Source organism: Desmodus rotundus, chromosome 4 (assembly GCF_022682495.2).
Source record: "Desmodus rotundus isolate HL8 chromosome 4, HLdesRot8A.1, whole genome shotgun sequence".
In the NCBI taxonomy this organism is placed as follows: Eukaryota; Metazoa; Chordata; class Mammalia; order Chiroptera; family Phyllostomidae; genus Desmodus; species Desmodus rotundus.
The window spans coordinates 128,691,480-128,706,345 of NC_071390.1; the positions used below are offsets into that span (position 1 = coordinate 128,691,480).

The following is a 14,866-nucleotide window of genomic DNA, read 5'->3' on the forward strand; positions in this document are numbered from 1 at the left end:
GAGATTCAAGAAAAAATGACAGGGCAGCTGATGGTGATTGGGAGAACTGTATGAGGTCCCAAAGTGCCTACTTTGAAGGGGACTGAAGCATCACTGTCTTATGTACAATGTTTCTTGTATCTTCTTCAATAAATGTCTCTATTTGTCATATTACATGGCTGGATACCTTTTGGACAGACCATATATATATATATAACCTGCTGTATTACCCAGTACATTACTGCTCTTCCTCTCTGTTCAGTCTCCACAGTCATCTTGCTTACTTTTCACCCAACATACTTCTTTATTGCCTTCTTGTTTTCTGTTTTTTCCTACTTTATTTTATCCTTTTCTAATCTTGGATCTTGAATCTTCTATTTACACTTATTTCCTTGCTGATCTTACCATTCTGAACTCCTAACATGCTACCCCAAACCTGCTTTTCCTATAGTCTTTATAATATCAGAAAATTTTGACTCTATTCTTCTAGACCAAAACCCTTGAAATCATCCTTGGTTACTCTCTTTCTTTCATATCCTACATGAAAATCTTCAGGGAATTATATTGTCTCTTTCTTCATAATATATCCAGAATCTGACCTTTTTTCCCCCTACCTCCACTGCTGCCACCTGGGTCAAAGGCACTGTCATCTCTACCCTGGACTGCCAGCTCTTCGATAGTTTCTCTGCTTCTACTTTTGTCCTTTCTTCAGTCTGCTCTTAACAGCCAGACTGGCCCAGTTACCCACACACTCAGTGTCCTTCAATGGTTTCACGTTGTATAAGCGGGAAACGTGGAGTCTCACGATGGCTTCCGAGACCTTCCAGGTCTGGCCGAATTATGCCTCTAACTTCACCTTCTACTGTCCTTCCTATTTCACTTCCCCCTACCTGCTTCCTCCTCCCTTGCAGGCATGCACCACCTCAGCAATTTCATGGATGAAAGATTTTTTCTTACCATAGATCGTGTCAACCTCAGCATAAAATTTTTTTTTCCTTTCCTTACTGAGAACTTTCACCTTTACATTTAAAGGAAGCACTTATAGCTTCTCTGTGACATATCTGAATTTCCATCATCACTCACCTAGTGTTTGGGGGCCATTACTAAGTAAAATAAGGGCTATTTGAACACAAGTGCTGTAGTACTGTGACAGCTTACCTGATAACTGAGACGGCTACTAAGTGACTAATGGGTGGGCAGCCTAGACAGCCTACCTATGCTGGGCAAAAGGATGATTCATGTCTCAGGTAGGATGGAGTGGGATGGTGAGATTTCATCACACCACCCAGAATGATGTACAATTTAAAAATTATGAGGTGTTTATTTTGGGAAGTTTCCATTCCATATTTTCAGACTGCAGCTAACTGAAACTGGAAAATGAAACCACGGATAAAGGGGGACTACTGTACTCCTTTTTAGAAGGCAAACCCATGAAGGTAAAATCTTTGTTTGGTTCATTTCTAAATGCTCAGGATCAAAAAGAGTACCTGTCCACAGGAAGCAGTTAATATGTGTTTGAGGAGTGAATAAATGAATCCACTATCTTTTATGTTATATCTTCTTCCTACTTCTTATACTTCATGCTATCATCCACCTGTGGCTTTAATTCCATTTTTAACCATATTTGTTCCCTCTGCTTTCCTATTTCCCAGTTCTGCATCATTTACATCCACGTCCCTCTCTCATTTACTTGGCTTGGTTTCTGCTTCCTGTAAGACATGAGTCATGTTCTGGTACCCTTGTTTTTGCTTCACATTCAATCTTTTCCTTCCTTGGCTGCAGCCGTAGCTCAGTGAAGTTCAGTTCTCATCTTTTCTCTGATAATTTTTGCATCCCTACTCTATTATTACCAAAGCAACACAAGATGCTATTTGCTGTGTATAAAAAAACAGCTGTGGATGTTAGCCATATATTGCATAACCTAATGCTTAGAAACAGTCAAAATGAGGTGTGTCCTGAGGACAAGGGAGAGAGAAGAGAGGACAGGAAACCCTGTGTGGGCTCCTGGGCTAACTCTTCGGATAAATCATTTACGTGCAGCCTTAGACCCTCTATTCAATGCTGCCCAAGAATTGTACCAACTACTGAAGTGTAAATTTAGCCTTGAGTGAAGTTAGACCACATTTATGAAATATTAGTGATTATTCTATGAAAGGTGATGGTTTAGCAGTCTTTAGGAACATGTTTATTCAACTTCTTATTTAATGTCTCAACTGGTGATTCACATTTTTAATCTCGTGGGTCATAATGTCATGTTTAGAATAGCACACTGCTGGGTATAATCTACACATGACTGGTGACTAAGATAACATATAAGACAGGCATATAGTTACCCGGTAAGGAATGTCCTCTCATTGACGAAGATCCAAGAAGAGCACTGGTGAGCCGTCATAGTCATCTTTCCCCCTTTCCGAGATCATCTAAGGATACCCTAAAACATTAGAATAGTATTAGTGGTATGTCCTTCTGATGCACTCATAAATCAGTTTCTGAATAAATCAGTTTCTGACTTAAACTGAATTTTTTTGTTGTGTGCCTGGTGTGTAGAAGTATTTGAGTGGAGTGTTTAAGCAGAGTTTCACATATGGGCATGAGGGTGGGGTTGGGGAGGGAAGGAAAGAGAAGATATTTTTTAGCATTTGCCTGCTACGGATCTCACACTTGGTGTGTGAGCCAATTTATAGACCTTATCTTGTTTAATCCTCAGACCATCCCTGCCAGGTGTGAATGCATTACCTCCATTTCAAATGCTTAGTAAGTAGTGGAACAGATGGTTTGAAGCAGGGCCTGAGTGTTGTCAAGGCCTCTACTTTTTTTCCATTTCACCAATGGTGTTTTTGCAGTTTGGAAAAGGCAGTACGGATGAAAAAATTTTGATTTTCTACAAATCAGTCCATGCTAAGATTTTTTTCAAGATTTTTTCTATGTCTGAGGGAATTACTATTGAGGATAAATGAGATGCTCTCCAAAATCTTCTATTATAAGAAGATAAACTTGGAGTGCAGAGTTTTAACTACAACTCACTGTGTGTGAGTGTCTAAATGGCATCCTCCAAACCTATTTTTCACAATCATTCATAAGATAATTTGTTTTGGGAACAAGTAATAATGTGTTTCTTTTTTCTGCCTCCCCACCCTCTTCCCCAGCCCCAACCCATTTAAGTTTTAAGATGCTTAGCTGTTTTCCTCTGTTCTTGTTACTCAACCTGTGCTTTTGAGAAAAATCTGTTTTTTCTCCTTTGATATCATCTTCCATTTTAAACAGAGAATTATATTCTTCATGTAATTTAGGGAAAATAGTAGTGCAGGAAGAGGAACATGTGATTTAATTTTGACAATCTGTAATGAGACATGATAAAAAGGACATGTGAAGAAGTATCGCACAATGGGACGAACAGCCTTCCCGTGGGGGATGAATCTGAGAGACAGACCTCTGTGGGTAAAGAGAGAGAGAGAGAGGCAGGCGGACTGGGTGGAACAGTATTTCTATGAAAGTGCATACAAACCACAATGCTGGCCCATCACAAATGCCAATGGTGTGCAAATTTATTAGAAAAATCATGGATCAAAGTTATGCTGATAATCACTCTACAGTCGATGGCTGCATTAGTTACACTTCTGGTAACGAGCGTATCCAGTATGTCCAAATGTGGCATTACTCCTATTATACAGCATCTTACTTCTGAATTTTTAGTATTTGATTTGGAATACACCTTAAGGATTTTTTTTTCATTTTTCAATTTATCCACAGTTCTGATATGACCAGGTTTTAGTGATTTAAAAGTTATCCTCCTGTTCCATCTCTGTATAAATGCAAAGGTGTGGGAGTGTTTGAAGCTGCTGCACAGCTTATATTTTATTGAGAAGTATAAAGGTAAAAAAAAAGAGAAGCCACATGAAGAATTTGCCCAGCTGAAATAATGCTTATGAAGGCTTGCTGGTTATATTTTATAGTGCAATCTCCAAAAATTTATAAAAAAATATTAGATGCGTTACTGTTATTATATCTTAAAATAAAATTTCTAGAGACTTGTGGGGAAAAAACCTAGTCAGTTTTAAACTTCTGCTAACTTAGCAGCTCAGTGTTATTTTCTTTAAGAAGACATTAAATCCCAAAGGCTTCTATGATTCAAAAAGAGGCATTTTGCAATCACTGAACTTTTTGTGGCAGCAGGGGAGTACAAGGCAGCTATAGTAGAGAGGATACCCTAAGGCAGTATTTGGAGGTGTGAAGAAAGGAGAAAACTGTACTAGGTAAGCTGAAAAACTACAAAATAAGTGACCCGAGGCAAGGAAGGATGTGCCAGTTCGGTACGTCTGTTTTTGGAGTATTTCTAGAAAGAACTTTCTCCTGTGAGATTCTTTGCAAAGAAACATATTCATTCTATTACAGAAATTCAATCCAAACTGGCTGAACTCTGCCCATTCCGACAAACACAATTTTAAGTTTTCAGGCAGCCAGAATCAAGCTCAGACTCGCAGGGCTGAGTGAGCATGATGTAACATCTTTGAAGTCTCTTTCAGGCTCTGGAACTGTGGTAGGACATGAATAATAACCTCCTTTAGGTCTTCATGTAAATGACATTAAGGTATGACCAGAGATTTTAAGTATAATAATTTCTAGTTATTCCATCCTGCAGGAATGGAATATTTAATTACCATTGCTTCAAGCCTGTAGAGTCAGAAGGAATATAGCCAGAATAAAAAGGTAGGCTGGAGAGAAAAGATCATTTAAAAAAAATTTAAAAATGGAGGGGGAGGAATTTCCTTCTTCCCCTTCTGAATCAGATAATTTCAGTTAGGGTAGGGTGTGTGGAAGATATTTCGTGTCTTTTTTCTCCAGAACAGCAATACAGAGCAAAATAAAATAAAAAAATAAAACAAAAGAAAAATAGAAAGAAAAAAAGCTATTCTCATAAAATTCCTGATGCATGTTTTACCTTAGAGCACATTGTTATAATCTATAATCTATACTCTACTTGAAAGTATGAGTACATCTCACCAGGCGTATTGTAATAAGTCTCTAAACTAAACTAGTTTCCCATTATGCTTTCACCATTGTTATTTAACATCTCCGTGTTTACAATGTTCCTGGGATCTCATTCTTAAGCAAATACAGCCCAAGCTCCTTAGCCTGACATTTTAGGCTTTCTGCAATTCCTCACAAACCTACCTTTTCAAAGTCAAAATTGAAGCTTTTCTTTAACATCAGGCCTCCGAATCTAAAGGCATCTCAAACCACCAAGTGTTCTCACCACAAGAAGGGCCCTTTGCACAAGAGTGCCCTCATCACTGCGAGTCCAGATTTCTGCTTCCTTCTAGAACCTGCACAAGTTCGCCCCTATCTAATCTCCTATGGCCTGTTACCCCCACTGCGGTGATGCCTTGTTCTGCGTTCCGCCTTGCACTGTTTTTGTTGATTTATGTCTTTTCTACTCATATCCTCTTGCTCAGAGAATGTGTTTTCTCTAGCTGGGAATGCCATCCTCTTTGATAGCACATCATTTGGAGGAATGGGGTCTCATGGAGAGTACTAAAGCCAGAGGGTCAGAGGCTCAGCAAACTAGGCAAATTGACTCTGTAGGTCAGAAGCTACACGAGCATTTTAGGCTGCCTTGGGAAACAAACACAGCTTGCTCCATGAGCCCCACAAATCCCAGTCACTCATTCACAAGATTTAGTCTGGGTTGTTTGGTTACACAGCCCTTGCTCTTGTTTCTAAAACCCGATTTTTATCCCAAGGTTTGTCATTCTAATCACCCACAAAAAAGTTATTGATGCACCCTAGTAAGATTTCCCAGTGTTACCTTGCAGCCCAAACACTGCCTTCTCCCTCCTGAATCGAGGCTCTTTATCATCTATTCCTTAATTTACCCCTCTTTGCCCCTCTCCACCTATATTCCAACAGTTCATTTGTTCTCATTATTTTCTCTGCCTCTTGGCAGCATTTGACAAGGTTGATTGTTACCTCCTTTTGAAACACTTCTTTCCTTAAGGCTTTTTAAAGCAATCACAACCACCTTGCCTTATTTCCGTGCTGTCTTATAGGCCTCTATGTATTAGCCACCTCTGCCGACTTCTCTAACAATCACAGAATGCCGGCTTGTTCTGTCCTGGGCCATCCTCTCTGTCTGCACTTCCTTCCAGGCAGTCTAATCCATCTTCAGCCCAAGGCTCTGTGCTCAGCTCCAGACTCCCATCACCACACACTTAATCTGTCTGGATGTCTAAAAGCCATCTCACCATCAACATGGCCAAAGCAGGACCACTGGCTTTCTCCTGTGCTCCAGAATTCCCTCCTCCACATTTCTTCCCTCTGCTCAATTAAGCACCAAAACTAAGGCTTGGTCTTATATTTGCTTCTTTCATCACAACCAGATTCCAATCCAGCAGTAAGGTCTATTGATTGTACCTTCATTTGTAACTTGATCTCAAAAGCTTCTATTTCGCAAGCCACCACTTTGAGCCAAGCCACCATCATCTTTCTCCTGGATTATCCATCAGCCTCCTGGCTGGTCTCCCTGCATCCACTTTGTTACCAGTATTCCATTCTCCACACAGCATCTGGCATGATAATTTTAAAGATCGAATCAGACTTTGTCATCCCATGATTAAAACCTTGCAAAGACTCCCAAGAAAGAACTAGAATAAGATATAACCTCTTTACAATGACGCACAAGGTTCTGTCAACTCTTCAGCATTCACTCCATTTCATTTACATTGGCCTTTCTGGTTCTCAGTCACCTCCTAAGCTAATTCCTGTCTCAGGGATTTAAACGTGCTGCCCCTCCTGGTTGCAGCACCCGCTCCCCTGATGTCACATGACTGCCTTTTCCCTTTTCCCATACAGGTCTCAGCCCACGTGTCTCTTCTCTCTTCTCTCAGAGGCTTTCCCTATGCAAGTCTCCGTCACACTTCCATTATTTTCATCTAGTTACATAACAGTATCTGAAAGGAACTTATTTACTTACATTGTCGGTCTTCCCTAACTACAACATTAATTTCTTACAATAAGGGCTTTTGAAAATTTACATGTGTATCTCCAGCTATTAGAATTTTGCCTGGAACATGGAAAGAATTCCATTAATATTTGCTGAGTGACTGACTAAATGTAAAGTTGCAGATATGGCCTGAAGGATTAAGAATTATTGATTTTCTAGACCTCAGTTAAAATGATCTTCTAGCTGAGACTAGAAGCTGGAGACATTTTGAACTGAAGAACCACCGATGGAAGCCTCTTACATTCACAAAGTGCAAATTGACAGTGATGGGCTGCAGAATCATTGCAGCAGCTTCCTGATTGGCTTCCTATTTGTATTCATAAAGTAGCTAAGGTGCCATTAAAGATGGCCAACAACAGCTCTGTAAACTCATGACCTATGCTGAAGCAAAGCAGAAGATTTCAGGTGAGATTAAAGGGTTTCAGAAGCTCTTACCATTATTCTCTGACCTCAGGAAGAAAGATAATTGAATAGAATTTAGGGAAGAAAATAAAAACAAGATAAAATTTTTGTTCATAGGCTGCAAATGCTAATTGAATAGGGAATAATACTGACCATGTATGAATCTACAAATTGGCTAAGCAAAATACTCAAACAGTCTAAATACCTGATAGGTAAAAATGGGACTTGGTAAAAATCTCATGTTATTGTTAGTTGTTGAAATGATAAATAGATCTATGAATTCAAATAGTTTTCCCTCTCCATTCCCATTAACCATGATTCACAGCAAAGTAAAACCTGGTTGGGCCCTTGTGAATACCTTTTAAATGATAAAGACTTGGTAGATTTAAGCATCTGAGCGAGTTTCCTCTAAAGACTTAAGGGGAGAAGAATGGAGGTTGTGATGAACAGAGATGGACAGATTTATGAAAACAGCAAAAATCATAGATAGAGACACCTGGAGTTCTTACTTTGGGTGTGCACAATTAATTTGACAGACCATAATCAACCGTGACTTGAAGAGGAAGGCAGTTGTTACAAATCTATGCACTTTCCTGGGGGGGCCTCTTCAGAACATATTGATTAGATTGTGTATAAAATAAGATTATTTAATAAGTGTGGTTATTTATTTTTTCATTTTCTCCAGACAGAATGGAACTCAAGAGAGAGTAATTAGGTAAGTTAGCAGTTAAATTTTGGAGAAATAAACAGTTCTGAAAGTGCTAGGTAGGTATATGTTCACATAAGCCTAGGTGGCTCCGCAGGGAGGGAAAGGGGCTTCGTAGGTAGAATGGGTCTGAGCAGGCAGACAGATCAGAAGCCTGAGCAGGCAGAATGGCAGCGCTGAGTGTGTGGGCAGCAGAGACCAGGGAGCATCAGACAGCATCAGTGGTTGCCTCCCCTTGCTCTATCCTGCCTGTATGTAGGTTTGCTCTCACTGGCCAGTTACCAGAGGAAGCCAGAGGATAGATGGGGAATCCATGCTTCAATGAACTCAAATGGGCCAGTCATTTAAAGTACCTTCCTGTGCCCAAAACATGGATTAATGAAATGGTTACTTGTTTAAAAAGTGGAAGATTTGGTTCACTCCTTTGTGTAGTCAGTAAATATTTCATGAGTTCCTTCTCTGGCTCCATTCCCGTGCCAACCACAGGAAGTGCAGCCTGTGTCTGTCTGCAGTGCCTTATTCCTGAGGCCAGTGGGTGCGTGAAGCATCAGGGTGGCCATCATTTTACAATGAACTAAAAAAAAGTACAGATGTTAAATTCCCTAGGTTCCCCAGGCAACGAGAATCTCTGCTGCCACTCAACTTTCACAGGAAAATATCTGCAATTTCTGATTACTTAGTGCTTTCTCTTTTTAACTAGTATATTTTATTTTACTTAACTTGACTATTTGTTCCTTTAGAACTGGATCATTTCTTATTTCAGTTTTGTATTGCCTAGAGGGAATGTAGATACCCAAGTATATATATCCAATTATATAAATAAAACATATGTAAAATAATGAATATAATCAATTTATGGGGAGGTATATTAAAATATTAACAGTAAAATTCAGAGCTATGAAATTGATAATTCTTACTTTTTATTTCATAAGTACTATTAAAATCATATGCAAGGACCATATATAACACACACCATAAAAGTTACTAAAAAAATAACAGAAAGTAACATATTGGACTAGCAAGTATGTATTTTAATTATGAAGTAAGATTATATTCAAGGCTGTACACATGAAATCCTTTTTTAAAATTATTGTTTTGGCTTGAAGAAGCAATGGAAAGTTACAAATATGTATTCTGACCCAAACTGAAGCTCTAAAGAAAATAAAGTTTTCTCTAAGCTCTGAACTGGAATCTTGAAGTTGAGAAGAAAGGATCTATATACCAATTATCTCATTTCAAGGAAATGAGAAAAAAAACCTGTAGTTCTATTCATTATCCAAAAGAGTCAAGAGACATGTAGTTTCTGGGAAACATTTGGCTCCATATTTTTTCCTAAAGAATGTGTCTCATTTGCGGAAATGGTAAAAGTTAAGAGTTGGAGTACATAAACTATCATTTTATTAAGTGATATTGATTGCAGTCAGGAAATGTTTGTTTTGAGACAGAAAATAAACAAAAATGTAGCATAGTGCCTGAATTTAAGAAAGGACTAAGCGGGATGTGGCTCAGACAACCAGGTTTCTACATGAATGTGCCATTGCTCTCAGTTCAGGTAAAATCTAATTTGAAAGGCAAGCCTTTAATATTCTATAGCATATTCACACATTGCTAATGTGCTTTGTTCTTCCCAGAGTGCCCTGGGGAAGTGAGGGAAGCGAGAGTAGTGGAATAAACAAACTAGCTTTAAGCCTCAAAGCAGCTTGCCTGCACACAGTCTAGAAGGGAGCTGCGCAGCCTGCCAACGCATCTTCTGGAATTGCTGCTGTGGCACAGCTCCAGAACGTTGTACTTTATCTAACTTTGCAAGAGGAGATTCTAAGGTTGACTTGACAGGCATACTGACTTGTCTCTCCTGTTCGTATGTTGTCTGCAAAAGAATTGGACTCTTCTCTTGAGCTCCAATTACTAGGCTCTGGGATGATGATGAAGAAGTTGTCCTTCAACCATTTCAGCTACTAAAATGACACCCTCATCACTTACAAAGGAGACACTTTCATGTTCAGCTACTGGAAGCAGTAGTATTAGTTAGGTACTTGAGATGATGTTTTCAAGTGATGAAATAACTATTTGATAGCTTTGAAAGACATATGACTAATTTTTGTAACAGCCTAACCCTCTCTAACCCTAGACTACGAAGAGAGAATATTCAGAAGATGTACTTTCTCAGGGGTTGTATTTTCAATTGACCCATACTTGAATATTCTTTACAAATCTAAAGTTTTATAAAAAAACTTTATGAAGTTGTATGGGTTATATGAAGCCCAGGTACTCTAACAACCCTAAATTTTCTGTCTGCATTGTAAGCAATGAGTCTGTAAAAGCAAATTGAATGTTAGCATTAGATTTTGATTTCTATTAAAAGTACTGTATGCTTCTTATTTTAGGAAGTTAAAACAAGTATCAGATGTAAATCTTTAAATTACATTAAAAAAAGACATGCCACATACATGTTGTACTATTTTGAATATATTTCAAAGGTTAATCTTTTCTTAATCATTGTTGGTTATTTCTCTCTCTTTCTGTCCCTCTCCCAAAACATTGAATAGTTTATTATAAAATGTCACATGCATTAGAAATAGTGGAAAAACATATGTATGCTAAAGCAGACTTTAGGAAGATTTACCCCCAGTTATGTGTTTCTTTTATAACATTTTAACTAAACCACACTAGATGCAATCAGGCCCTGGAAGACAAAAATGTAGTAAGGTTCAGTTTGGTTGGCTCTAGAATTCTATCCACAATTTTCAAGTCAATATACAATTAAAGGTACATTGGAGTCTATTGATAGATGAATAGATAAAGATGTATATACAAGAGTGGGCAAAAGTAGGTCTACAGTTGTGAGTGTACAAAAGAGTTTATTTGCTTTGTAATAATCATAACCGGCATGTCTTTTTCCATAAGAACAACTGTAAGCCTACTTATTCCCATCCCTGCATATACATTGGAATACTACACAGCAGTAAAAAAGAATGAGATCTTGACATTATGACACATGAATGGATCTAGAGGGTATTATGCTAAGTGAAGTAAGTCAGCACAGAAATACAAATACTATTTGATTTCACTTAAATGTGGAATCTAAAATGAAACAAAACAAAAACAGACTCATAAAAACGGAGACCAAAGGGATAGTTACCAGGAGGGAGGGGGTGAGGGAATCAGTGGAAAGGGGAAGGGGAATATAGTCCATTATATTGTGATAAGTGACAGATGATGACTGGAATTAGCAGGGTGATGACATGGTAAGATATGAAAATGTTCAATCACGATATTTTATACTTGAAACTAATATAACCAATATAAGATTGTATACCAACTATTCTTAAATAAAAAATAAATGTAAGAAAGCCAGGTAGTATCAGCATTCAAAAAAACAATGATGATATTAAACTAGGATTAACTGCAAACCACTTAAATGTTTTATACTGATAAAAATATAAAATTTAATCAGTGAAAATACTTTGCTAGTCACAGCTACTATATTTGTCCCTTCCTCAAAGTTATCAACACTAATAAGACTAACAGCATTATTAACAGAAGTGTTCTTTAAGTAAAATTTCATAAAATAAGGTCACTTGCCTGTAATTTAAGTCTAAGAGGCAAAGACCAACAAAAACAGGTATCTCTCTTTTATATTTCTGGACCATCAACACATATGGAAGTCTACACCACTTCAATACAAACCATACAATAATGTGCTACAATGTAAGGACAAGGACTCTATGGTCTAATTTTCTCCAGTTACTCAAGAGGCAATCTGTCTTATAAAACTCATATATCATAGGTTCCACAATATGGGATTGTGTGTAACTCTCCTATTAAAATTGTCTTTTGTATTTGACATAAGAGATGAATATAAATAGGACTTTTCCAAAGTAAAAGTGATTGGGTAACAAGTAAGTTTGACTTTGCCACTATCTACTCTATTTGAAAAATGGCAAGAAGTCAGATGATTTCATTGATACTAAGAAAGGTAATACTTTTCCCACTTGCCATCTGCTTGCATGTCTTGGATTCACTCTCTGGAAACGGGTTCAACTCCAGTGCCTCCACAATGTCGATATAGTCTCCCCAGCTCAGCCCACACTTCCTGATCTGGCTCCTTTGGCAGAACAGCTTATTTCATAGAGCTAATAGGAGGTACCATTTATAGGACACTTGCTAAGTTTTTAATATCCATCTAAGCCCTATTGGCAGATCCTGTTAGGATGCTCATTTTTATAGATAACAAACTGAGGTTTGGATAAGTTAAGTAACTTGCTAAGCGATAAAATGGTAAGTGGCAAAGCCAGGATTTGAACCTATGGCTTTCCTGCCTCTGAATTTTTATCCTTAATTCACAGACTCCCATTTAATTAGTTGGGATTACTCTTTCATTGTTTTGTGTGGTCTTTTATCACAAATCATTTTCTTTTCCTTTTCTTTCTTTCTTTTTTTTTGGTGGGGGAGACGTCTCTGTAAGCTTTGTGGAAACAAACAAAAGTTTAGCTGAACCCTCCCTTAAAAAGACCTTTCCTGCCTGCTGAGTCAGTACAATACTGTAACCCTAAGATCACTCAGAGTAGGGAGGCTAGTGTCTCCGGAGAGTAAGCGCAATTCCAAGTCAAGTGCTCACTGAAATATTTCCCTGGAGAAAGGGAGGAGGGGCTCAGTGGCCACACTAACCCCCCCACACACACACCTCCCCCACTCCCTCCCTCCTTTTCCTGCTCCTCCCCTCCATACCTTGGTCAGGAAGAGCATTCTGAAAAAATCAAGAGGAAAAGTAATGCCCGGGTTTCAGGCTGCTCTGATGCATTTCACCTGGGCTGCCTACGGATCCTGCTTTACCCTACCCCCGTTTTCACCTGTTATTCACAGTGTGAGCAGAAGGGCCTTTTTACCTTGTTGTTGGGCTGAACTTGCTTCGGAGACTGTGCTCCCCTGCTGGGTCACAAAGTGTCGGAAAATCAGCGCTCACTCACCTGTTCTGGAGGTCCCTGCCAAGAGCAGGAGGAGGGGCGCCACGGCTTACCTGAGCACCGCTGGGGCTCCGCGCCGGCAGGCAGTCCTCCTCCACACACAACAAGGTCATCAAGCCCAAGAAGCTGTTAATTATTACTTTTTTCCACCACCGCAGGGAACTGTCAGGAACCTGAGCCACTCCCAGTGCCTCAGAGCATGTTGGGAGTGTTTACTTTTGTTCTTAGGATCAGCTGATAGGAACACTCCTTTGCTCCTTGTCACACATTTTGAGAACTGATTTGTCGTTCTGATTAACGCTTTAACCGCTGAATTGGACTGATTCTAATATATCTACTCTCTTTCCAGATTATAGAAAAATAGCCTGTATAAAAATGACCCCAACTAGAACTTAATGTCATTATCCACCTTTCTTTTTTAAATGTTCTCTTTCAGTTAGACATTTCATACTTGTTTTTGCTGCCTCCAGCACCCACCGCACCCTTGCACCCAGAGCAGTGCTTCTCACACCTCTGAGCGCACCAGAACCCCCAAAGGAACTTGCTAACCCCCAATAGGGCTTCAGCACCTGTGAGACTGACCTAGTAGGTCCCGGCCAGGCTGTAGGCACATCTATTTCTTTACAAGCTCCTCAAAAGAATCAGGTAGGCATCAAAGTTTGAAAACTATTGTAATAAAGCATGAAAGAGGAAATTAATAATACTTTAGATACTACCTATTGAATTGGATTTGGGGATTTTGCTTTTCTTCAGTACCTCTAATTTCAAGTAGACCACCAAGGTTGAGTTAACTAGACTTACTGTGGCGAACATTTCACAATATACATACAAATATAGAATCATTATGTTGTACACCTGAAACTAATATAATGTTATATATAACTATACCTCAATTTAAAAAAAAGAATGGATAAAGGCATTGACACAGAGAAAGAAAGAAGAAAGGAAGAAAGGAAGGAAGGAAGGAAGGAAGGAAGGAAGGAAGGAAGGAAGGAAGGAAGGAAGGAAGGAAGGAAGGAAGGAAGGAAGAAAAGAAAAGAAAAGAAAAAAGAAGCTCCTTCTCTGAAAACAATAAAAATGCCAAAGCTTTTTATTTTTATTTGAAATTAAATAAGATCAATCTAAAGAAAGTGGGGTGGGGAGCACCAAAAACTTAGAGGCCCTTAAATGACAGATGCTGTGGGAATACAAAAGCTTTTACCTGTTTCCTATGTAAAACAACTATGATAATTTTTAAAAAGTCATTTTTTAAGTATAAACCATAGAGCCTTCAAAAGGAATTAGACACAACTCCTACAATGAGTTTAGTGGGCAGAGTTGATTTCTGGCGTCCTGAATGTTCAAGTGTTAAATTCGTAGATTGACTATCACTCAAGATTTTCAGGTCACATGTTTGATAGATACAGTATTTCAAAAAGTGAGCCAGTTTACCTAGTTAATTCATGGCATGTAGAGATCAGAAACAATCAGATTGATCATTTTGGGGCTCCTTTAATAGAATCAGACAAATGGTTTACTGGGTCACAGTCAAAGCTTGTACCGCCTCCTTTCAGAGGACAGTGTGATTTGCAAGTACTTGTTGGTATCAGCTTGATTGCAGGGTTGGCACCACGCCCCGCTGCTGGCATGGGCTGACCTTTGAATGGTGACTAACAGGGTGTGCAGTGTCCCCAGCACCTCGCCTCGGCTTCAGGGCGTCTTTGTTCCAGTCCATGCTCCACCCCCACTTGGAGGGGGTCACTGCTTTATCATCGGTGTGAGGGGAACATTGTTTTGCATGTTTTACGTGCAAGCGTCCTGAAAGTCTTTATTCTG

The 14,866-nt window shown here is 38.9% G+C and overlaps 1 protein-coding gene across 6 annotated transcripts in view; it reads right to left on the minus strand.

Moving 5' to 3' along the window:
- The window catches only part of RASSF6 (Ras association domain family member 6), a 58,717-nt gene extending 45,474 nt beyond the window's left edge, over positions 1-13,243 (minus strand). Inside the window, exons 1-3 of one of the 6 annotated variants that reach the window (XM_045185287.2) lie at positions 13,105-13,243; positions 6,391-6,542; positions 2,313-2,410 (exon numbers count right to left, since the gene is read on the minus strand). In XM_045185287.2, the coding sequence (XP_045041222.2) occupies positions 2,313-2,377 (65 nt within the window). In that variant the 5' untranslated portion in view covers positions 2,378-2,410; positions 6,391-6,542; positions 13,105-13,243. The other 5 variants (XM_045185291.2, XM_024579565.3, XM_045185299.3 and 2 more) reach the window with 5 other exon arrangements.
- Positions 13,244-14,866: the final 1,623 nt, after the last annotated feature.